Below are 26125 nucleotides of genomic sequence, written 5' to 3'. Positions count from 1 at the left end.
GTTCATGAAAGTTAAATGCCATATTGCCTTTAACATGGCACAGAGTGAGCCATCTTTCAGTTTGTGAGCAATCAGTTGCTGAGACTGATAGTGTTGATGCATTTTTTTTTTCTCTAAGCCCAGGTGATCTGTATGAAGCTGTTGAATATTTCAGTGCTATTTACTATAGGAATACCGACTGTAATCCAAAAATTCCAAAACATCACTAAAAATTCCAGCAGTTCTGGAATTTTTAGTGATGCTTCATAATGCATCATGGAATTTGGTGAAGGAGGTTATGCAATGGTTTAAATACTCAAACATTACAATTATTCTACAGTGAGTACACACCTCATATATTAGTTTAACAAAATGACTTTTGAATAATTGGCAGAAAGTATTCTGACCACTAACACTTAACAATCCAGTGATCAATTATTAAACCATCTGATAGCAGCATAGGCAAATCTTAATAAGGAGTTACTGGATATCTGATGCAAAATACACTCCATGGCATTTACTGCAGCAAAGGGTGAAGTGAAATATAAATGCAATTTATGGAGGAGTTGGAACAATTCTGGAATAGTAATGATATTTCAAAATAAATAAAAAGTAGAAAACAGTTTTTTCTTTTATAGTCCAATTATACAGTAAACCCCTGCTATTCGCGGGGGTTACATTCCTGAGAAATGCCGCGAATACTGAGTTATGGCTCCTATAGTAATAAAGGGGTTCCGTTCCAAAGTATGAAATTTATAAGAAAAACTAGTCTAAAATTTTGTCTATGATGTATTATATGTACCTTCATAATATGACTATGTACATAGACAGCACATAGTGAAATGCAAGCATATGGCATCGAAATGAAAATAAGAAACAATTTAATATTAAATGTAATATTTATTAGAAATTTCATACAAATCTTTCAAACCAGCGTCTTTGCTAGCTAAAAAACTTATCCTGCCAGTGCTATCACCAGTTTCTCTAAAGTGTTGATAAAGGAGTTTTGCCTTTTCACGAATGATGAGTGAACTTAACGGAATTTTATTTTGAGTTCGGTCTTCTATCCACAGATTTAAAGCTTTTTCGATTTTTTCTAATTTAACATCACAAGTTACAGGGCAAATTTTTGAAGCAATTAGCGTGTTTTCACGGACACTACGGCGGATTTTTTCTTCCGATTTTTTGATTGATCATACCGTTGACTCTGATTTTATAATATTTTGCCACTGAGGAGACACTTTCACCATTAGAAATTTTGTCTAATAACTCAATTTTATTCGCTAATGTCATCGCCTTCTTTGATCTTTTCACATTTCCCTTGTTATTCGTAGCCATATTTTTGTATGGGTTAGAAAAGAACTTGTCCACAATAAGTCACTTTGTTCCGTTAACACACTCAAAAAAGTCTGTTTTACACTGCAAAACGGTAGATTTATCACTTTTGTACGCATATCAATTTATAAATTGATAAATTTATTCAATTTATAAGCATATAAATTAAAAGAAAACGACGAAACCTTCCATGACAAGCGCATAACACATACTGAACAAGGATTAGCGAGAAACATCCACGCTTGCGATTTTGTCACCCCCCCACCTACTGAGCGCTGTTTTGAACGGGAAAGATAATTTTAGCCACGCCCACATTTTTTATGGCAAAAAATGTTCACAGCGCTTTAAAATTCACATTTTTTTAAGTCTCATTTTATATTAAATTAGCGACCGCGAATACGCGAAACCGCAAATACAGATACCGCGAATAGCGGGGGTTTACTGTATTTTGACAGCTCTTTTATGGAGAAATGAATTAAATTAAATCCACTCTTAAATTTACTTAAGTAAAAATTAAAAAAATTTTATTCTACAATGTGGTTTGATTGGCAACAAAACATAGGATTCATTATTTCACATACTGCAAGTTTATAATGTAATGTTACAGTAAACAGAAACAACTTCAGAAATTTCACAATGCTGGCTTATTTCTTTCTACATATAAGGTTAAATTATTTTATTATCTTATAGTAGTTTACTTACGTAGTGAATCACCATCATCCCAGTAAAGTTCACCTGATGCCTCACCATTTTCATCACATAAAATTAAAAGGGAAAATGGTTTTTTTCGGCTGAAATAAGAAAAAAAAAATTTACTTTTTAATTACGATCAGGCTTGTTTTCATGCATTTTCCTTACTTATTTTATGATTGTTGACATTTGAACTAGTTCTAAACAATTTGTAAGGTTAGAAGAGATAGAATGGATCACTGAAGTAACTTTAGTAGATTTTAGAAGATAGAGCAATAGGCCATCAGTTTTTAATAGTTTAGGAACCCTAAACTATTAAAAGACTGGCCGAGTAATCATGTCAGAGTGGAGGAAAAAATTTTGTTAAATATCTGTTAAATAAAGAGACTAATAATTCTAAAGTGTAAACATTAGCAAGCTTTATAACAAAATTCAGGATGTTATCAGGTCCAGCAACATTAGAAAATAGCAGATTATTAACAGTTCTTTTGATACAAGCATTAAAAGAGAATTCGGACATACGATGCCCAGAGAAAGAAGTAGAGGGGGAAAACAGATTACATAGAGAGACATCAGGTGGAAGGAAGTGATCAGTCCGAGAGGAAAAAATCTTTTTATAGGAAAGGAAGTAGGATTCCAAGAACTGGAATGTTTTTATTTATTTTTTTTAAGAGCAACAAATGTTGCATGAACATAAGTATACTAATGACAGTTATGATTGGAGGGGGACTTTTTGTTTTGGCCTAAACCACTTCTGCTTATAAGAAAAGGCAAGCACTCAGTTTCTCATCCCACTAGCATTTATGTAAATTGTGATGAGAGTTGCCTTGGGGGCTGCAGATGTGCCCATGCAGTGCAACCATTTTGAAAGCATATGCAAGGGCAAGAGGTAAGCAGGCATAGACCAAGAGAAAATATTAAGAAGTTCTAGTGCTATGGGAATATTCACGAATTTTATTAAAAAAAGAAAATGTTTTTAGAGTAGGAAGATATATAGTATTCTTGAAGGTAAAAAAGAACTCAGAATTTTTAAGATAGGTAAGATCAAGGAGATGGGATCAGAGATAAAAGGGGATTGCTAGCCATAAAAGGAGAAATTGGTAATATTTGTGAATAACAAATTCGTGTGAATAACAGGTCGAGCTCTTCTAGACTATGGTAAGAAGGTTAATAACTTGGACTAAATTAAGAGCACTATAATATTGAAGAAAGTGTTAATGTAAATCATACTAGTAGGATCAAAGTCATCAAAAATAGTGCTGATTTTCAAAATAAAATAAAACCTTTAAAGACATATTCTTCTGAGCTAGGAGAAAGTAAACATTCACAACATTTAAGCCAAAATAGCCCTAGATGGCATCCCATTAGCAGGGTGTCAAAAAGAGGAGATTCTGAGCATTACAATTTTGACACAACAAAGCACTCTTAATATCATAACCTAGCACCCCCTTTTTAAACTGATCTGCTATTCGCATAGAATTTATAAACTACATTACTGGGAAAAATATCCAAAGCATCCTCACTAATCAAAGTTTTGGTAACAATACAGAATATAGAGAAAAGGAGAAAAGTTTCAAGATCCAAATAGCTTGTTCTTCAAGCTAAAGATATTGTTATTTAAGAAGTATAGCTCAAGGAAATCATTTGTCAATAAAAACAGACCAAATCATGTCTATGACTGCCAAAAGGGTACAGATACAGTTTTAGGCAGATGGTCAAGACATAAAGGTAGATATTGGGAGAGGTAGAGTTGGGAAATGACACAGAAAGGGACTGTATAGTACCTTTACAGGAAGACATTGGATGAGTATTTCTGAATACTGTTCCCCTGTACTTCTATAATTCACAAGGCTTTTTTCAAAATAAATTTTATTAGGTGAACAACAGCAATAGTGGCAGAAGGTGCAAGATGACAATCAAGCAGAAATCGTCTTGAATATGATAACATTGTGAAAGGGCAAAAAAAAACAAGCCACATAGTCTATAGAAGCATACCAAACTAATGAAACATTGTATGGTTACAAATACAACAAAAAATTACACATAAAAGTAAAAAAAAAATAATAATAAAAAAAAAAAAAATATATATATATATATATATAAGAGGACAAATGCAAGACTAGCACATGTATATCAGCACATGGCCACTAAACAACTATCACAGAATTTAAAAAAGCAATTTAACTTTACACTTAACTTATTATGGTAACAAACAGAGAAGCAAATCTCTATATGATTATCACAAAAGACAGCATATAGTTAGATTTCAGCAAGGCTTTTCATACTGATCCACATGATGTTTGTTATTTGGTTTTTAGGAGCATTAGCAACTAAGGCCATATTGCTCCGGGAAATGCGGTGGTCATTCTCTGACCTTTCCGCATTCTCCGTATTTGGTGGTGACGGGCTCGAACCCCGGTCTAATCAAGAAGCGTGTGCTACGCACTGCTGCTCCTTCCCACCTGGCTACAGAGGCGCCTGATCCACATGAATGGTTCTATATAAATTGCAGTGTAGCATTGGGGACAAGTTACAGCTATGGATAAAGGGATGGTAGAGTGGCAAGAGACAGGGAGTGGTTATAATGAACACTGCTCTTTATGGACTAATGCTATGGGTGGAGTCCCTCAGAATTCTGAGTTGGGCCCTTTACTGTTTTTAATATTTATTAATGATACTGATGTAGGCATATCAAGCTTAATGTCTAAGCTTCTGATGATAAAAAGGTTGCCAGAGTAGTTAATGAGGAATCAGGGTAGCTAATATAACAAGGGAAACTAGGCAGCTGGTCCAAGAAGTCTATACAAGAATTTTTCCAGCACGGTCAAAAAGGTAATCATCCCACTGTATAAGGCAATGGTTAGGCTCCATACTGAGTACTGCGTACAGGTTTGGAAGCCTCATTTTAGAAAGGATGTAGATCCACCAGAACGAGAACAGAAAAGAGCAACAAGACTAATTATGGGCATGAAAAAGGTACTTTTACCAAGAAAGATCTGAGATCTGTAAATTGCAGCATCTGCTAAACAGGCATCTGTGAGGAGACCATACTTATGGGATTAAGGATTTAAATAGGTTGAAGTAAACTAAATGTTGTGGCATTCTTACTCATTCTTGGATAAGGGGAGAGAAATTCAGGAAAAGGCTAGTTGCAAGAGAGATGTTTGTTTGTTATTTGGTTTTTAGGAGCATTAGCAACTAAGGCCATATTGCTCCGGGGATATGCGGTGGTCATTCCCTAACCTTTCCCCATTCTCCATATTTGGTGGTCACGGGCTCGAACCCCGGTCTAATCAAGAGGCATGTGCTATGCACTGCTGCTCCTGCCCACCTGACTAAGGAGGTGGCGCAAGATAAATGTAAGAAAATTTTCTTTCAGCTGGGGAGTATTTGTATATCAGAATAAACTTCCACTTGAAGATTGAGCAAATTATTGGAAGGGATGCACAAACAAAGAGTAATTTTTTTGAGCTTGCTTGCTTCCTTGCATCATTTTTTCACTATTAATACTAATATATTGTGGCTTGAAATTTCACATAATCTGTGGCCAATTTGCACACACGTGAAAGGAAAAAATTTGTTTACCAGTGTTAAAAAAATAACACCTCATTTGAGACTGGCTAACAACACCCTAGATCTTCCATTCTGTGATGGAAATAACATCTCAGATTTTTTTTCGAAAGGGTGAAAAGTAATGAAGACACAATACCATCACAGAGAACACATTTGTAATGTGAAACCAGTTATAATTTTTATGCAGAAAACAAACATTCTTTTAGATTACAATAAAATATACTCAAGGAATAATAAGGATTTAATTTCTCTCTGAGCATAAATTTCACAGAGGTTTCATTAAATATATTTAGGGAATAGAATCTGAAACTATGGGATAAATATATATTTGAGGGAAATTATCATTAGAGAGAGAGAGAGAGAGAGAGAGAGAGAGAGAGAGAGAGAGAGAGAGACTGCTATTCTATTTGTAAATAATGCTGAAATTTTAAGTTGTTAAATATTAGAGTATATGAGAATTTCCTATATTGGAAACTTACATATCTGTGGTAGTAGTTGCATTCCCTACCATATGTGCAGGAATAATGGAACCACCACGGATAACTCCAGTGATGGTACCTAGAGGTGAATGAAAAGTATAATTGGCTCCACTGCTGTTTATCAATGTTCCATTGTTGAGACAATACCAGACATCAGGTGGCAGATAACCTGTAACTTCTTCAACTGCCTATAAAACATAAATAAAATACTGAGAGATATTAAATGATGCAACTGTATTGCTTTAACTGGACAGAAAATAGCTGCATTTATTATTTTTGCAGTTATCTTCTATCAAGTTAAATATTAGTATTGTTATAATTTATCTCTTACACAATTAACTATCCAAATATTATTTGTGCTATTCACTATCTCATCAAATACTATACTTGACAAGGTAGTGAATATACTCAGATTTATGCATATTTACAATTATTCACTGAAGTTAATAATTTTAGCTAAAATAACCAGAAATATATTTAAAATTAGTGGCTTTCTTTCTTTATTTAACTGCATCATTTTCTTGGCAGAAAATATTTACATTATTATTAATTATCTGTTATACTATTAAATGCATAATTTCAGTTAAGACAATAGGAAATAATTTTCTAATTAATGATCTTTATTTAAATTTACTTCCAGTTTCGTAGCTGCCAACTTTTGGCTTTCGAAAAGCTGGAGATCAGGCAATTTTTGTAAAGTCCACACTATACTCAAAATTAAATTTCACTGAAAACATACACATTTTATATTAAAATACAGGCATATGATTTGAAAGCATATCAGTACGGTATGCTTTCAAAATGAGCTTACTTAGAACTTTTCCATCTGTGGATCTCTGTTTGGATTTTCTGTTAGACATCGACTAATTTTGATACTTTAGGAAAGATACTGTTGCAGACTTTGCCCTCTTCAGAAATTCTGGGTGAAAATTTTGGTTCATAACAATGGCCCCACTACTCAGACTTTACTGCCAGTAGTATTTCCAAAGCTTCAACAGAGAGAGAGAGAGAAGATACAAACCCAGTTTTTATTTTTCTAACCTAGCTGGATATTCTCTCAAACTCAGCACTACCATGAGGAATTATTAAAATGCCAGGTTTGGCTTGGAATAATTAATATATGTCATGGTTTCATGTGCACTTCTCAGTTCTCTAACCAAGAATCACTCTACACCAATTCTTTCATAATAGCATCTGGTTGGTTCTCACACTGAAACATGGAACTGAAGACGTAAAACATCTACTGCTTCATCTATTCATCTACTGCCAAGATGTATTGAAACTTATCCACAAATTTCAAAATTGAAAATGACGCACTGCCAATTGGCGAAATTTGTGCAATCTCAGCATTTATATGAATATCATATTCTCTTTTCAGTGGAAATTTCTGCACCATATAGTTGCATGCAGCAATAAAGTACTTCCTCAGTGAACAAAAGAATTGAACCTTTTCCTTTAGTTTTAGATTCTTCACAATCTTGGCAGCAGAAATGCCTATGATCAAGTGATTGCACTGGTGGGTTGATTAGTGTGTCTCTCAAGGTGTCAATGAATGGATTTATTTAATGTTAATGCAGCAATTGAATGACCACTGTTAGCCTTGTGGGCTTCTGAAGAGATGGGGCTCAATGGTTAGTCTATTTGTTAGTCTAGTAATTACCCTATTATATAAAGCAGGAGTAGCCAACTTAATTTGTGATGTGATCTACTTTTTTCCTTCAAAATGTGCCGCGATCTACCATCTCAAAAATTTCATTGCACAAGGTGCACAAATCGAGGGATGACTGTATATTTAAAATTCGTCATGATCGACCGAAATTAAATCTGCGATCGACTTGTTGGCCACCTCTGGTATAAAGCATAGTTAGGCCACATCTTGAGTACAGCTTACAGTTGTGTAAGCCTCATTTTAGGAAGAATGTTGATTGAACTATTGGAACAGGTGCAGAGATGGGCAACAAAATTAGTGAGAGAAACAAAAGGGTGCTCTTACCAAGAAAGACTTCATTCCGCAAATTACTGCATTTGCAAATTACAGCATCTGGAGAGTAAGCACCTGTCAGATCTGACTGAAGTGGCTTTGAAATGATTGAGTGAACTAAATGCTAATGGGATCCTCTTGCTCAGGCAATGCACATGAGGGAGGGACATAAATTTAAATTGAGGAAGGACGTTGGAAGAACAGATGTGTGGGAATTTTTCTTCAGCCAGTGGGCAGATTGTTGGAATAAACTTCCATTTGATGTTATGGAAGTAGGTAGTTTATAAGTTCAAGGAAGAACTAGACAAATTATTAGAGGGAATTAACAGCCGATGTTTTTTTTTTCTTTTGATTGATGCTGTTTAACCTTGCTTTCTTGGATCCTTTGTCACTATTGATACCAATACTAACACTAATTTTTATTTACTTTTATTTTACCAGTGGTCATGCTCTTGTGGTTGACTTTGCTTCAATTTATAGTGATAAAAAATAAATAAAAATAAATAAATAAACTACTTATGTGATCTCATCCTCATAGAGGTACCTATCTAGCTGACCCCAAGCTCTCAACCACCCACAGAGGCAACTCATTAAAACATCTTGCATTAATGTAAATCTCATTCACCATAATTTGAATTTATCTTCTCTACTAATACCACTTATAATCATGAAAATCTCATCTTGATTCATTTTACTATCCTCTCTCAAGAGTCTTGTAAACCTAATTCAGGTTTATAATTTACATATTCAAAGTCTTTTCTCATATAGGTGCCCTTTGCAGATCTTACCAAGTGGTCTGCCTATCTTTGAACCCTTTCAGGAAGCTCAGCCATTTTTTTTTTTTTTTTTTAGGTGCAGTCGATTCCTTTCACTTCAAAGGTGGTACTTGTGCTTATGTCCACTCTAATATTCCCTGTCAGAAACACAGTAATCTGGAATCTCCAATTTTCTATTTTCTCTTGCTTAAAATCTCTCTCTCTCTCTCTCTCTCTCTCTCTCTCTCTCTCTCTCTCTATTACTCTGTCAAATTCATCTGTTGCCTCTATCATTCTTCCAACTCCACTAAATCATTTGAAATCCTTTTACTCCCTCTCTTTGAAACTTGACTTTCTCCAGTCCAACTTTCCTAACAGAGGAGGTAATTTTCCTTGGCGATTATAATGTTCACAACTCCAGCTACCTACCGTTTTCTAGTCATACAAACCAAGCTGGTCAAGATGCTGAGGTTTTTGCTGACCTTGCACAGATTGTTCATTTACCTACCAGAATACCAGACAAACCTAGTCACACAGCCAACACGCTTGATCTTTTTCTCACAAGTGACCCTTCTAAGTACACAATCGAGGTTAGGTGAGTGGTCCTCTAGGCACCTCACATCAGAAATTGGTGATGGTCTCTTCTCCAATGGAGCTTTTCATGGTCAATCTCAACCTTGTGTTGTTTGGCATTACAAGAATGCAAAATGGAATGATCTGTGAGATTTCTTCTCTTCTTTTCCTTGATTGGATTACTGTTTTAAATCTTCTGATGTCAATGTTTGCTCAGGTTCTGTCAGTGAAATTATTCTTGTAGGGATGAAATCCTGTATTCTGCACTCAACCTTAAAACCTTGTCCTTTTATCTAAACCTTGGTTTTCTAATAAATGTGCTAAGGCTGTTCAAGATAAGAATGTTGCATAGCACAGCTGGCTTGTATTCAAATCTTCAGCTTCAATTTCTGTCTATACCAAAGTTTGCAACAATTGCAAAGTAGTTATTAATCAGTCCAAACTACATTTCGAACAAGCTAAAAGTAAAAGAAAACTTGCTTCTTGTCCAAATGGTAGTTGAGCATTCTGGTCTCTTGCCAAAGCTATTGACCACAACTTTTGCCCATCTCTATTCCCACCTCCGTCTAAACCGGTTTTACTGCCACTTCAGCCAAAAGTAAAGCTGACCTGCTGGTATCCTACTTTTCTTTCAACTCATGTATTGATGACCTTGGTAAACCACCTCCTGCCATTTCCAGTACATTCCATTCAATGCCTCTTCCATCAAAAGGATATCAGAAGGATTTTGAACAATCTTGATGCTAAGAAAGCTCCAGGTCTTGATGGTATTTTTCCACTTATTCTCAAAACCTGTGCTTCTGAACTTACTCCTGTTCTGTGCCACCTTTTTTCACTTTCTTATTACAATCTTTTCCCTTCTGCTAGGAAATTTGCTCATATGCAGCCAATTCCTAAAAAGGGTGATAAATCCATCCCATCCAATTATAGTCCCATTGCACTTCTACTCTTTCTAAAGTAATGGCGAAGTCAATTAACTGGCAACTCTTAAAGTCTGGTATGGATTCCGTCAATATCGATCCATTGGTGATATTCTTGCTCTTGTCCCCCCCCCCATCTACAGAAAAATTCAATGGAAAAATTTGGTGAAACTCAAGCAGTTTCACCTTGGCATAAGCTCTTGACATTTCAAAGGCTTTTGATTGTGTTTGGCATAAAGGTCTTATAAATACACTTCCATCTTATGGTTTACCACCTGTTTTTTGTAATTGCATATTCAGTTTTCTCTCTGACCACTCACTGCAAGTGATGATAGATGGCTCCAAGTGAAGATGGCTTCAAGAGAGAACTGAACCTAGTGTTCCCTAAGGTTCAATTTTTTTCTCTACTCTTTTCCTCTTGTAAATTAATGACCTTCTTTCATTCACCAGAAATCCTATCCATAGTTTTGTTGATGACAACACATTGCCTTTGATTTTTTTCAGTTTGAGAAACCTTGCCCTGCACAAACAGCTTCAACTTCTCAAATATGCACTACCAATTCCTTAAATGCTGATCTCCAAGTAATTCTCGAGTGGAGCAAAGATAACTTAGTTGATTTCACTCCTTCTAAAATTCAGTCCTGTCATATAACTCGGAAAAAGGATTCTTCTGCCCCTATGCTTATTTTCAATGACACTCTGATTTCTAGGCAGGATCATATACCTCTATTGGAGATTACCCTGACTTCTAATCTCCCTTGGCATAAGCACATTACAAATATTGCTTCCTCTGCATCTAAAAAAAAAACTTTACTTTCTCTTTCGCTCTTGGCATTACTTTTCTTCCAAACAACTGTTCACTCTGTATAAATTGCAAAGCCACCCTCTACCATGGAATTCCTAAATCTGGGGCAGTGCCCCCCCCATCTCTCTCAGGTTTCTAGATTCCATTAAAAAGAGGACAGTTAGGTTAATTAATGACTCTTGTCTAACAGAATCTCTCCAACCTCTGTCTCACAGATATTCTGTTTCTGCTGTATGCCTTTTCTATAGATACTTTCATGGGCATCCTTCTGAATTGGCTTCTATAATTCCTGCTCTCTTCCAAACCAGACTGAACGCGTGCCATAACCAGTTAACATCGTTTTGCTGCCCAACTTCAAACTCACAGGCCCAACTTTTCTTCTTCCTCATTTATTCATTCAACTTCCATTTTCTCGAACAATCTTCCTCCATACGTATTTCCTGAAAATTACAATCTACAGAAATTCAAGTCTAGTGATAACAAGAATCTCCTTTCATCTTCTTAACCTTTAGCTCATGCAGGGTACTAAGCACTACAGGTTTTAATAACCTCTCGTGTTTGGGATTTTCATAAAAAAAAAAAAAAAGTGCAGCCTTACTGCCCTTGATTAGTGGGATTATGATTTTCCTTATCTCTACAAGCAAATGTTTGATAAATCATCAATAAGTCATCATGAGCCTTCCTAGCCATCTATCTATAGTGTTCAGAGAACTTAATGTCTTTTTTTCCCTTCTGTTTTTAGTCTTACAGTGTATAAATTATTTTTGCATTAAAGAGTAACAATACGGTGTATCCAGTGACAAAATTTTTAATAACTAAGTATGGAGCTTTCAGGATAAACAAACCCCTTCTTCAGCAAAAGACATACAAAATACTAACAAAATATAGATGTTAGAGATAGAATTAAAACTCATATCTGTAATGTCTATATTTTGTATATGCCTTTTGCTGAAGAAGGAGTTCATTTACCCTGAAAGCTCCACACTTAGTTATTAAAAATTTTGTCACTGGAAATAGCTGTACTGTTACTCTTTAATTATGGAATCCAGTACCACAAGCCAGCCCATTTGCCTTCTTATTTTTGCGTTGCTATTCATATGTGTATGAACTTGCATTTTGCTGCATTAAATGATATTTACCACTTGCAAATTTATTATAACAGTTCCCCAATATCTTAAGGTCACTGCTTTGTGAAATAGCATCTGAATTACAACAAATTGTATGCCAGATGGGTACAAAAAATGTTAACTGACACTTACAAAGTGAAACAAATGGCAGAACTTTCACAAAGAATTCTACATAAAAAAAAAAAATTACCGAAAAACAGGCAATAGAAACATAGGCCAAGTCATCATCCCCCTTCCTGGTAAATCCCATAATAACCATGACAGATCCAGCAATAGACACCAAGTCAACAAACAAGAAACACAATTAACTCTATACTTCACAGTATAAGAAAACATCAGTCTACCAGTATGGCACAAGAAATAGGTTTGTATGACAAATGGAGTAAAATGATAGCCCACAACAATAAAATCATGGCTAGAGAGGAGAATAGGTCATATGACTTGCCACCGCCCCATCCTCTTTGATGTTTGGCACGGTTTTCAGCAAAGAGAAATCTAATGACCACCAGGGAATCCTTAGCATGTCCAATCAAGAACACAACCTTGGATCTCATGATGACTTTGTCTTAAGGACTGTTTCTTCCTTGTCGCCTCATTTTCTTTAAATTATTTGTCGGGAAAGATGTGTAACAAGAGGATTCTACTCTAGGTAGATATCTAAACTAGTTTCTTTCTTTAAATATGTTTTCACAGAAGGAACCATAGTATTCCAAAACATTTGGAGTATTCTACTATATTATTAATTTATTAAACTGTCTAAATTATGTTCACAAAACAATGTAATGTGTTTCACTATTAAATTAGTTGTTCCTGTGTTTATTATTTATTACGTCCTTTAAAATCTCTCGTTCTGAACTAAAATAGCAAAATTGTTTAACGACGTTTAGACTTTTTGAATTATCAAGCAAAAAGTGAAAGTACAACCAATGACATTAACTTACTGGTTCCAAAACAGGAATAATCATTAAAGCTGGGCCCAAAAAGAATTGTGTGTCTATATAATAGGTATTTTCATCCTTTGGATATCTATGAAGGTGGATACAAAAAATTATAATATAATAATTGTAATAAATATGAAGAAATACAATAAATTCATTATAAAACTATATAGATATAAAAACATCCTAAATACAGAGTTAAATCTTACAAGTTAATAATTACCCAGTAGGAAAAAATAAATAAATACAACTACACACACGAGTTCACAGTTCTTGTCAACATGCAAAATGATAATACAATTTATTCCTAGAATGCATGTGTTGGATTATTCTGTGGAGTGGATTTGTCGACTTCTGAAATTTCATAAAAATGAACACTTTATAGATAAAATGCCTTTAAATATTAATTTTTCTTATTTTGATTTGACTGTCCAACACTGAAGTGAAATTAAGTGCAAAAAATGAAATAAGAATTAAAAAAAAAAAAAAAAAAACAGTCATGATAAAAATCATAAAAAAATAAAATTCTTGTTGTTACTTTTTTGTTTGATGCAGTAATATTTTGCATGTATTTATGAGCCATGTGCAGAGATGGATAAGTTACTTTTTAAAACCAAACTAAGTTAAGTTAGTGGCTGATAAAAGTAATTTAGTTAAAAGTTATTTGAGAAAAAAGTAACTTGTTAAATTGTTTCATGAAAAATAACTTAAATTACTTTTAAGTTTGTAAATCTTCCACCATCTTATACTGAATAAGTTTCTTTAAACTGGTAGAGAAATATTTAAATCAAAATTATGTTTATTCACAATGTATATACAGTAAGATCCCCATATCTGCAGGAGATACGTTCCAAGATCTACCGTGGATGGCTGAAACTGCAGATATAAGCGAACACCTGCTGACCCCAAATATAACGTGATTTTCTTGTATAATAAAGTTTAATTGATAAATGAAACACACAGTAAGACATTACCAACATTAATGGTAATAATAAAATACAGCAGACTCTCAATTTACCGGGACACTTCAAGACTCCAAATTAAAAAAAAAAAAAAAAAAAAAACAATCATAAAATTCAAGTAATAACTAGAATAGGTATAAACAGATATTTTGCAAGTCATAAATACGCGACAAGAACTGGCGTAATAAGTCGTCATTGGGAGATTACTGTACCTATTATCTTGTAACTCCCGCTGTCTTGAGCAGTAGGTGTGAACCTACCGCTCAAAACAAAAAAACAAAAAAAAAAAAAAAAAACAAGAGAGAGAGATGAAATGTTTAGTTTGATTTAGTGCGTCGCGTCGACTGTTGTGTTCCATTGCACTGCAAAAGGAAAAATTTTGTTTCTTTATTTATGTCAGGGATGTCAGAATTTTTTTTTTATAGTAACTAAACTTTAGTTACTAGTAATGCCATTTCTAAACTTTTTTTTTGTTTAGAAATTGCAAAAATGATGGACAAACATAAGAGCTGTGCTTTCAAATTAAACAAAAACTTGAAATTATTCAAAAGTTTAAAAACAGTGCATCCGTTAAATCTTTAAAGAACCATTATAATGTTGGTGACCAAACCATATGCGACATTGTAAAAAATAAAGGGAAGCTATTCGATTTAAAATTGACATTGTAAAAAATAAAGGAAAGTGTCGTATTGGACACGGAAGTAGTACGTGTAAAGTGTTTTCCTTTTTTTTTCTGGGAGTAACTGAATCAGCGGATAAAGGGGCACAACTGTATATTATAAAAAACATGTTTATATATTGTTTTTGTAACAGAAATATCTTAATTACCTAACAATAACAGCTGCATTTCAAAAGTTTCATCACTTAATTTTCCTCATCTGCCTTAAAATAATGTTCCTTTAGCACTACATTTTATACGTGGGCTGATGATGGCAGTTCTTTATTATAACATAAAACAGAGATGTCATAATTGAAGAGATATTTTATATTACAATCAGTTAAATAGTTAGGGAATTCCATATTTTGACCAGTTTTAATTTAGATACAAGGACTTAGACAAAAAGAAATATTTGTGTATTTGATATCTAAAAGAATGTTTCATGAATGGGGGACACACACTTAAATTCTCAGATTAACTTTTTTTGGCATTTGGTTATGTGATTTTGGCAATTGGTTATTATGGCAACATGATCAAGTCTTCTGTCATGTCTTGAACTGCCACAGAGTTATAACCAGCACTACAGGTAATGGGGCCCAAAGCTTATTTTCAACCATACAGTAGAATTTACTAATTCAGACTTTGGCTGGGGTAATCCGAATTATAGAATATAATTAGATGTAAATATTTTCAAGTCATAGTTAATAAAAAAATAAGCAAATTTATTCACAATCCAGATTTATTCACAATTTAGATGGTATTAAGGCACAAATACGAAAAAATTTTTTATATTTGAAACAAAATGGAATACAGAGTTCAAATTAAAAAAAAAAGCACAAATAATTCAATATTTTAAATACGTTTAATGTTAAATATTAATAACTATAATAATCGGGTCCCTTCATTTTTTTTTTTTTTTAAACTCCAAGTTGGGTTTGAGGGGCCAATGAGACCTCCGACAATATTTCAGCCTATATTTACTCCATCCACAAAACTGAAACTCCTAATAAGTGTTTTTGAAAATGCTACTTTGATTTCTCCACCAAAAATCTTTGTTAATTATCAAGCAATCATGAAAAATGCAGGAATCAGGTTATGCCTAATTATATGCACATATTGAATGTCATTTATGATGAACAATTATTAATAGGGAGCTGGCCTTACTGATACCTTCTTCCCGCCAATTGGTAACGTCCTCTGGTTTTGTAACATTGAAGCATTATGTGCAATCCAACCAGTGAACAGGTTGGATTACACATGACATGCAGCAGCAGCAGCAGCAGCACTTGTATTGACAGGATGGCATTCAGTTGCATGCATTCATTAAAGAGAGCAGCTTTTTCAATTTGCATTTTGCTCACTGACAGGCCTAAAGGGACTTCCCCCACCCCCAAAATTAATTTAAAATACAACAGACTTTCACTTCTCTTGCACACCCTCATCAACGTCGGTTTAAAAAAAAAAAAGTTCTGTTTATATTCCAGCATGGTTACTAGATCAGAGGAGTTCACAATTTATCATTTCAACAATGAATACAATTGACTATTAACTGTTTTTAGTAGTAGGTGTAGGGACCTGAGCTATGATACATTCAAATTTGCATGTTTCTGCACTCTTGTGATTGACCACTTGGCTAGGAGTGGCCTCAATAATACTGATCCCTGAGGGATTTCACTTTCTGCACTGATCTGTCCTGAGAGATTTCACTTTCTGGCTCATTTTTTTTTTAAATTCAATTTCACTTTCTGGTCCATTTATGGCTCTTCTCTATCTCATATCTTTCAGCCAGCCTTTGGTCTAATGAAGGATCTTACCTGTAATCCCAATTTGCTGCAATTAATATAATAGCCTTTATGGTTTCCCATATTATTTCTTTGCTATTATATTATTATATTATATTATTTCTTGAATCCAACTGTCTTATGACTTGATCATAATAATTAACTAGATTAGTCAGGCAAGGGTTTCCCCTCATGAATCCCATGCTATGCACCATTAAGGATACTTTTCCTGCTGAGATAGCTCTGTATTTTATCTTTTCAGACTCCATGATCTTTCCCACCACTGAGTCAAGCTCACTGGTTTGCAGGCACCTATAAACCAGTGAGCTATGGTCTATAAACACCTACAGACCATATAAATAGAAATATTTATTAATGTTGGAATACTGTGACTAAGTATGCCAAAATTAGGTTTATTATGGTTTGAGATTACACATCTTACTTCAAATTCCCTTATTTTCTCCCTAAAAGTAATATTCCACATTTCAACAGTTCTCTACTACTTCACTTACTGAATTTATTTAAAAGGAGTCAATAATGATGAATCTTTTAATAAAACAATATTTGAGCAGTACAAAAAAAAGCTAGTACGGTTTCTCTAACTGAAACAGATGAGTAGAGAATTTCTTGAATAGCATTGAATCACAGTCAACAAAAACACCACTACCTAAATATATACTATACATGGAACCTTACTAATGATCTTTTGAAATCAGATTTTGCAGGCTACCATTTTGGCAAGAGAGAGTCATATAAGACAGAGTTTCATATTCCCTAAAGACATGAAAATGACAACTCTTACTGGATCAGCACAAAATGCTCATTATTTATAATTTCCAGTTTCAAGAATATAAGAGGAACTGGATAATGTGGATCAGCCCTAACGGTACGTAGGGTAACGATAGGGCTAGTCCAGAACATACTTAAACGTATGGTGCCTCCGTAGCCAGGAGGTGGGCTGGAGCAGCAGTGCGTAGCACACGCTTCTTGATTAGACCAGGGTTCGAGCCCGTGACCACCAAATATGGAGGATGCGCAGTGGTCATTCCCTGACCTTTCTGCATCCTCCATATTTGGTGGTCACGGGCTCGAACCCTGGGTCTAATCAAGAAGCGTGTGCTACGCACTGCTCCAGCCCACCTCCTAGCTACGGAGGCGCCATACGTTTAAGTATGTTCTGGACTAGCCCTATCGTTACCCTACGTACCATTAGGGCTGATCCACATTATCCAGTTCCTCTTATATTCCTGAAACTGGAAATTATAAATAATGAGCATTTTGTGCTGATCCAGTAAGAGTTGTCATTTTCATGTCTTTAGGGAATATGAAACTCTGTCTTATATGAGCAATATGGTCATATAAGACCGGAGCAATATGGCCTTAGTTGCTAATGCTCCTAAAAACCAAATAACAACAACAACTTACACGTACAGCTATTGATTTTGATAGCAAAAAACACTGTTTTGTTTCTGTAATGGTATAAACACAATGTACATACATTTAATATAAGTTTATTTACTTTTAGCCAGATGCTTAAATTTCAAAAGAGCATTGCCAGCATTTTTTTATTTTATTTTTTCAAATTATTATCATTATCATGAACTTGGTCCGGCTTAGGTCTTTTAAGACCTGTTCCGTTGTAGCTCTTGGAGGTGGTCTTGATCTCGCCATCGTTGTCTTGGTCGACCAATATTTCTCTTGCCTGTAGGTTTGTAGTTAAAGGCTAATTTTGGGATCCGTTCTGGGTTCATTCTTTCTATGTGGCTGATCCATTTTTCCTGATACTGTTTTATGTCATTTACTATGTTATCTACTTTTCATTTCTTGCGGATATCTAAATTTCTTTGGTGGTCTAGTCTTGTAAAGCCTAATAACAGTCGTACAAATCTCATTTGTGCTGCTTCTAGTTTGTGTGCATCTTTCTTATTTATGACCCAAGTCTCACAGCTGTAGAAGAGGGCTGGTCTTGAAGTGATGTTGTGCAGTCGTAATTTTGTTTCAGTTGTCATTTGTTTTCCGAAGTTGCGTTTAATCTCATTCCATTCATTTTATTATATTTTTGTAGTTTAGTGTGAATGTCTTTCCCTTCATTTGATATTAAATTTCCCAAATAGGTGAAGTCAGATATTTGTTCTATTATTTTGTCATCAATAACAATTTTGACTCTTTGTATGTTTTTTCCACATAATCCCATTGATTTTGTTTTTGAGGTGGAGATTTTCAACTCGTACTTTCAATAACAATTTTGACTCTTTGTATGTTTTTTCCACATAATCCCATTGATTTTGTTTTTGAGGTGGAGATTTTCAACTCGTACTTTTTACCTATTTTATTAAGTTCATTTGCTGCTATCTGTAGTTCATCTTTGGATTTTGCAATTATAACTTGATCATCAGCATATAATATAGTTTGGATTTTATTCCTGTTGTTCAACTGTATTCCGTTGTTAATTTTATTGATGTTAAGAATTTTATTGATGTAGATATTACATAAATTTGGTGATAGTCCACATCCTTGTTTCACTCCTTTACTGGTGTTAATTGGGTCTAATAGTTGGCCATTAGAATATTTTATACAGACTTTTGAGTTTTCATATAGGCTTTGGATCGCTTTCCGGAGTTGGGTTGTGATATTTTCTTCACGTAGAATCTACCAAAGTTTTTCCCGGTTTACATTGTCATATGCTTTTTCATAATCAATAAAGAGCAGAAATGTTGGTAGATTGAATTCTCTTCTTTTCTCCAAAATTTGTTGTAGTGAGAAAATGGCATCTATTGTGCTTCTCACTTTTCTGAACCCCACATTGTTCTTCTTCTAAGAATTGTTCACTGTATTTATTAAGTTTATTCTTTAGTATATTAGAGTATAGCTTTGCAGCAGTTGACAGCAGTGTTATCCTTCTGTAGTTGTTAGGGTTATTTCTGCAGCCTTTTTTTCAAATGTTAATTTTTTTCAAATTAGCAACACTCAAACCAAAAATCTTTCATTATAAACACACACTTTTCAAATTATAGTTTATGATATTTTTAACATAAAATAAATCAACACATACAATGAAGTGATTAATAATTCATGCTCTTATTTTTACTAAGTTATTATATGTAATTAAGAACATTAACTTCAAAAATAAATTTTAAATTTCACATGTATTTACAAAAAATACTTACTCATAAAATAGTGCCCGTGCAACTGTTTCTCCATACATGTGGCTCTTGTAGAAAAGTGTATACAAGTAAGGTAAGAATGTATATCTGAGATTAAGGGCATCTTTAGCAGCTTTAGTCACCACAGGTCCAAGTGCCACTGGATCTTGGTCCTATAAGAAATTTAAACCTTATGACATACTTTCTACTTCCAAATTCCAATATTACACCTGTCACTGCATACTTTTCAATTTTAAATAGTAAAACAGTAAAGCATACACTTCAGTAGTTTTTTATTGTTTAAATGAATGATTATTTTATTTTTTATTTTTTTTGGTAGTTTTTGGCGCATAGGCGTCTATGGCCATAATGCACCTCCCAAGGTTTTTGTAGTATTTTGATCCAAGCCCAAGGTGGGAATCGAACCCGCGACCTTTGGGTTGCCAGGCAGGCAGGCACTTTACCCACTCAGCTAGCCCGGTCGCCTGAATGATTATATTTTGACTCAGCTTTAGCTAAAAAAATATGCATTCTTGTTCATTCAGAGGCCACAAAATATGCATCCTTGATCATTCAGAAGCTGCAAAGCATGACCTTTCCATATCTGTAATATATAGATACTACTTCACTACTGTTTTTCATGTAATATTAAAGAAGAAAGCTGATCTTAAGTCCAAAATAAAAAATATATATATATATAAATTGAAATCTTGATTTAATGAGTGTCTGAGGCTTTTTCTTAGATTAAATTGAGATTTAATCTAAGAAAATAGAAAATATTTGCATTAAACGGAGTTATGCAAAATTACATGAAGAAACTGTTCAGTTTAATCATAAATATGCATATATTCTGTATATTTATGATTAAAATAAATATGGAACTGTTTCTACAGAAATAAATAATATTACTTAATCAGTAATACAGTATTTTGTTATGTAAACCCATGATGCAACTTAAAACTGGCCAACCATCTGCTGGAAGCTTTTAAAAGTTATCATTTTCAATTTCAAGGCGATTATTGTTCGATTATTATTCCATTGACTAATGCATTTGCAGAAGACATTCCTGTGAACCATTGAACCACTCCATCGATCCATTCTCCAGTTCACTATGAGAAGCTATTTATGTTCATTCTCTTATTTGCTTCACCTTTGTTCTACAGTTCTGAGCTCAAAAAATACTTTCACATTTTGCAGCATAAAGTTAATATTGCAGGTCAAATTTTCATAGCATCTCTAATGCTGGAATGTTTGAATTATTTATCCACTTTGTGCATAATTTAAAATTTTTCATGACCACCAGCTTTTCCTTTTTTGTATCCATAATCAGCAAGGGATTAAAAAATAATAATACAAAAAATGCTATATTCTGTTTAAGAAAAGACTTGAATTCAGCCAATCATAGAAAAGTCCTTATCTACTGGTTATTCCTAGCTCCAACACTTGTATCTATTATTCAGTAAGATGCCATTTTGCCTAATTATATCATCACTGATTTATTGTCATGCATTCTTACCTTCCTAAGAATGATTGCTAATTTATGACTATTCTCTGTCTCCTATCTTTTAACACTTTTAACAGCCCTTGATCCAATGAAGGATCTTGCTTTCATAAATCCTTCTATTCTAGGCTTCCAATTATATTAGAGAGGAAACTTTTATCGTTTTCTATGTAATGGAAAAGATCTTTCAAACACCAACAGCAACCTTCAACTGGATATTACATCCCTATTGACATAGAAAGAGATATTGCTTATTTGATTTGATCAGTTTGAAGTAGTGCAACTGATGAAACTTACTATGCAGGTGACCATATTACAGATTATGCTATTCACATAAAAAAAAAAAAAAAAAAACAACTGGCTTCCCTCTAATTAAAATTTCTTATTCACTTTTACTTTATTTGTATAAAACTTACAAATTATAGATAATTGGATGTTTGTAGTAACATAATTAACAATTTGTTTTTCTCTCCTTTAGTACAGCCAAGTATGGTCTCATGATGGGTTCTGGCAAAGTTCCCAAAATGTTACCTAATCGTATAGTACATTTAGTCAATAAAGTGAAATAAACTAACTTTTAAAAAACCCACATGGTATAAGAGTGGTTATTTAGAGAGAAAAAAATTTCATAAAAAAAAAATCACCATGTAACATCATTTCCTAATTACATTAAAATTTCTTTCTAGTTTAGGCTATCCTAGCTTGTGTTAGGCTAACTAAGATTAAAAAGTGTGCACAGCTATCATTTAACAAGATGTACACACATTTTCATTCTAAAAGTAATGCTGAGAACAAAAGACAAATCTAAGAGTTTTTTTTAATATTGCTTCCTCTGCATTAAAAAAAAACAAAAAAAAACTCAGATTTCTCTTTTGTTCTCAGCATTACTTTTCTTCAACAGGCAGTAAATCTGTAAAAATCACAAATTCATCCTACCGTGGAATGCCGTTCCCACATTTTGGAGTGACTTCAGAACATCTAAACTCCTAAGACTATCCAAAGGAGGTCACTCAGGTTGTATATTGATCACTTTCTTATAAATTCATCTCACTTTCTATCACATTTAATTTCTGATGTATGTGTGTGTGTGTGTGTGTGTTTTTTTTTTTTTCCCCAGAATAAGCATCTATAATTACACCTTATTCTTTCAAGCCAATCTGAAAACATGCATCAACTAGTTCCTATCCATTCAATCAGCTCCAAGTTCAATGAACTAACTTTTTCTCTTCCTCATTTATCCCTTCTACTTCTATTCTTGGGAACAACCCTCCTTTCCTATGTGTTTCCTTAAAATTATAGCTACAGAAATTCAATTCCTACACCAAAAGCAGCAGAAATGGTTTCTCAACCCATACACAGTAGTGGAGTACAACAGTTCCAATAATCTTTTTTTTTTATGTTTATGAGTACCATAAAAAAAATTATACACATTTATTTAAATTTATAGTTTGTAAAATTGTAAAAAAAAAAAATGTTAAAAAGATGGTGAGAATTGCAAAAATTTCTCACTAATAATATCAATAAAGTAAAAATTACTTTTATGAATATCCATACAAACTCTACAGTCAGACAACTTTTCTATTTTCACTAGAGCAGAGGTTCCCAAATGGTGGTTTGCGAATCACCAAGGGTTCACAAAAGTGTTCCAGGGGGTTCGCACTAAAAATTCTGTAATGGCGTCCGCTTAGATTTACATAGGTATATATTTTGAAGTTTACAATAATAACTAATAATAAACAATAAAGTAAAATAAAATTAAATAAAAAGTAAAGAAGTGCCAAAGAAACCAGATCTCCCACAATTAGTTTACTATTTTACAGTATATTATGTTAAATAAATACTAGCAGTACCCCTGGCAAAAATATCACAATTGGTAGCAAAGTTTTTCTCTAGCTGTCCTAAAGAATTGTAGTCAGTGTTTGGTCGTGAGCAAGTAAGCCAGTACATGTCAAATCCTTTCTCATTTCTTATTTCTGTAAAATAAAACTATTCTTTCTTTTAAAGTAGGCAGTGCTAGTAGAGAAAATTAGTCCATTCTGTAAAATAAAACTATTTGGAGTTTTTATTATTTGGAATTTTTATATTTTCTCATGTTTTTGTACACCAGGAAGAAATATCTTCAATTTGAGACCAAATAAGTTAGGCCTATTGTACAAAATGGTTACAGCTAGCTGTACCAGTTGCGAAGGGTGCCTCCGTAGCCAGGTGGGCAGGAGCAGCAGTGCGTAGCACATGCTTCTTGATTAGACCAGGGTTCGAGCCCATTGCTCACCAAATACGGAGGATGCGGAAAGGTCAGGGAATGACCACCGCATACCCCCCCCCGGAGCAATATGGCCTTAGTGGCTAATGCCCCTAAAAACCAAATAACAAACAAACCATTGCAAAAATTTTGCAACTGGTAGCAGAGTTTTTCTGTAGCTATCCTAAAGAAATATAATACCCATGTAGTATCAATATATAAGTGTAAATGTATTCGGTATTGGTCTTTCAAAACGATCCCAAATATATTTGCAGAAACACGAATCTCAAGTTTCTCCTTTGCTGCAAGGTATGTTCAACACGACCAGGCAGAGTAGCATTTTGACTGTGACATACTTCTAAATTCTTAAATTACTTACCTTAAATAACCTAAAAAAAAAAAAAAAACAAATAAACTTGAAGTTGATAACGATAATGATAAAATGATGAGTTCTAAACATATTAAACATAACAAATGGCAATGAGTGTATAGGCTCGCTTGTGCAACATGGGCACATATAGTGAGCTGTGAAGGAATCCTAACAATTAGTTCTTTCTTTTAAGATAGACAGCACTAGTAGAGAATTTTGCAATTGGTAGCAGAATTTTATTATTATTTTTTTTTTTTTTCGGAACAAAGGACATGATTGCGCAAACATGCAAATTGTTAATCAGTTAAATAGTTAAAGTGCAAATTGTTAATCAAGAAAAAAATGCTTTATCAACTTAGACAACTGTTTGTTTAACAGTTAACATCATCTTCCTATGGCTCCATCAATGAAGTGAATGTTGAATTATTCTAGTTTGTAGTATAAAACTGGCCTGTTCTGTAAAATAAAACTATTCAGAATTTTTAAATTTTAACAACTTTGTGCACACCCAGGAAGAAATACCTTCAATTTGAGAGCACTTCCAGCCCGATCAGTTAAGCTTATCATTCACACTGACTGAAGAAAGAAAATGACTTCCATATTAAATATATACAGTGGCGGACAAAAAAACTGCATCACTTGTGAATTTTGCAAATAATGTGTTTTGCGCTGCATTATGAAATGTTCGAAATGTTCATTGCAGAAATGTTCGAAATGCATTTGTTAGATGGGATATATATCTCTGTGAATGAAATCCAATAAAAAGACTCCACCTGATATACCTAACTGCCATAAATATCTTCCCAAAGGGTAAAATGCACAATTAATGGAAACATAAGAAATTGTGCAAATGGCAATCATGACAACCAAACATATATTTTATTGCATTTATGTGTACAAACTGAAACGACAAGTTAACATAATAGTATTATGTACTGTAAATCAGCAAAATAGGTCCTCAATATTTTGTTGTTCCTCCTTGAGCTGCAATTACAGCCTTTCAAAAATCTAGCATAGAGTTAATCAACTTCTGGATATATGCTTGCCCAATTTTGTGGTATCATACCCTTCTATCCAAAACTAAAATTTAAAACTAAATTTATTTTAGTTTTGGTGTTAAATACATATTACATATTTGTTAATGTAATTCATCAATATATGAGCACATTAATCTTGTTCATTAATTTATGATAAACCATATACACTGTATACTTAAAAGCACTATTTTTAATGTTGAATATTGATAGAGCTCATTATGAAAGTGGTGAAATATTGTGGAAAATCATTATGAACATCGTGAATGTGCCACAAGAGTAAAGACTACCATTAAATTTTTTAAGATTAATATTTTTATACTGAAGGTTAAAAAAATATTTTATTCACAACTCAATAAGTAATGTTATAGATTCATCTTCAAGGCTTAATGTAAGAGTAAATTAAATACTGATAGGCTTAAATAACAAAGTTTTATCAAACTAGATAATTTAGGGAATTCATGCATTGCACTTCCTTTATTTTATTGATGATTTTCTCAAAGAAACAGTGGATATCAAATTACAGTATTTTGCACTGCTTTATTTTAATGTTTTTTTTCATGCATTAAAAATATACAGTACCCAGCTGCACACACAACACAATGGAACACTATTTCAATTATTGCATGAAGCATTTTTCCAATCAGGTATAGTATCCTCTTACAAGACACTGCTCTTAACTTACTATAATGTTATTATCACATTATATTTATTATCACAAATCTACCTACAATAAATAAAAGTTCAGTATTACAAAATTTTATACATGTAACTTTGGTAATGAATAAATTATCAACTGGTCAATTATACAGTTCATTGTTCAATATAGGAACTCTTCATCGCTTTAACAGATAACTCATATCAAATAAATGCAAAATTTGCTGAAATGTATAATTAGGGAATTTGGAAAAAAAAAAAAAAAAATTTTTTTTTTTTTTTTTTAAATTAAGATGTGATAACAATTATCCAAAAAAGTGAATAAGAACATACTATGGTATCACGATCATTATGATTTCTGGAGAATGGATAGAAGGCTCCCAGGGCTGACCATCTTGCACATAACTCAACTGTTGTATTTTCATGAAATCCACAGATATCACTGCCAACCAGTGGGATTCCAAACATGTTAAAGTTTATTATCGCTTAACAAAAAAAAAAAATCTGTTAGTAATACAATTATCACTACACAAAAAAGCAATTATTGATTATTACACATGCTACACCTACAGAAAACCTTTTATTTTAAACACATTCACTGAAAAAAATTTAGTCATCTTTT

General features: G+C 33.4%; 1 protein-coding gene across 2 annotated transcripts in view; it reads right to left on the bottom strand.

The window, feature by feature from the left end:
* Positions 1-26125, bottom strand: part of LOC150076737 (lysosomal alpha-glucosidase-like) — a 154263-nt gene that overhangs the window by 13209 nt on the left and 114929 nt on the right. For both annotated transcript variants that reach the window (XM_090386529.1, XM_090386528.1), the window contains exons 11-15: positions 25837-25988; positions 19724-19872; positions 13159-13243; positions 6057-6244; positions 2017-2105 (exon numbers count right to left, since the gene is read on the bottom strand). In XM_090386529.1, the coding sequence (XP_090242655.1) occupies positions 2017-2105; positions 6057-6244; positions 13159-13243; positions 19724-19872; positions 25837-25988 (663 nt within the window). The remainder of the gene's footprint in view (positions 1-2016; positions 2106-6056; positions 6245-13158; positions 13244-19723; positions 19873-25836; positions 25989-26125) is intronic.

This window comes from Mastigoproctus giganteus, chromosome 12 (assembly GCF_048544385.1).
Source record: "Mastigoproctus giganteus isolate SK-2022 chromosome 12, ASM4854438v1, whole genome shotgun sequence".
Lineage (NCBI taxonomy): Eukaryota > Metazoa > Arthropoda > Arachnida > Uropygi > Thelyphonidae > Mastigoproctus > Mastigoproctus giganteus.
This window is presented reverse-complemented; position numbering and strand designations above follow the sequence as displayed.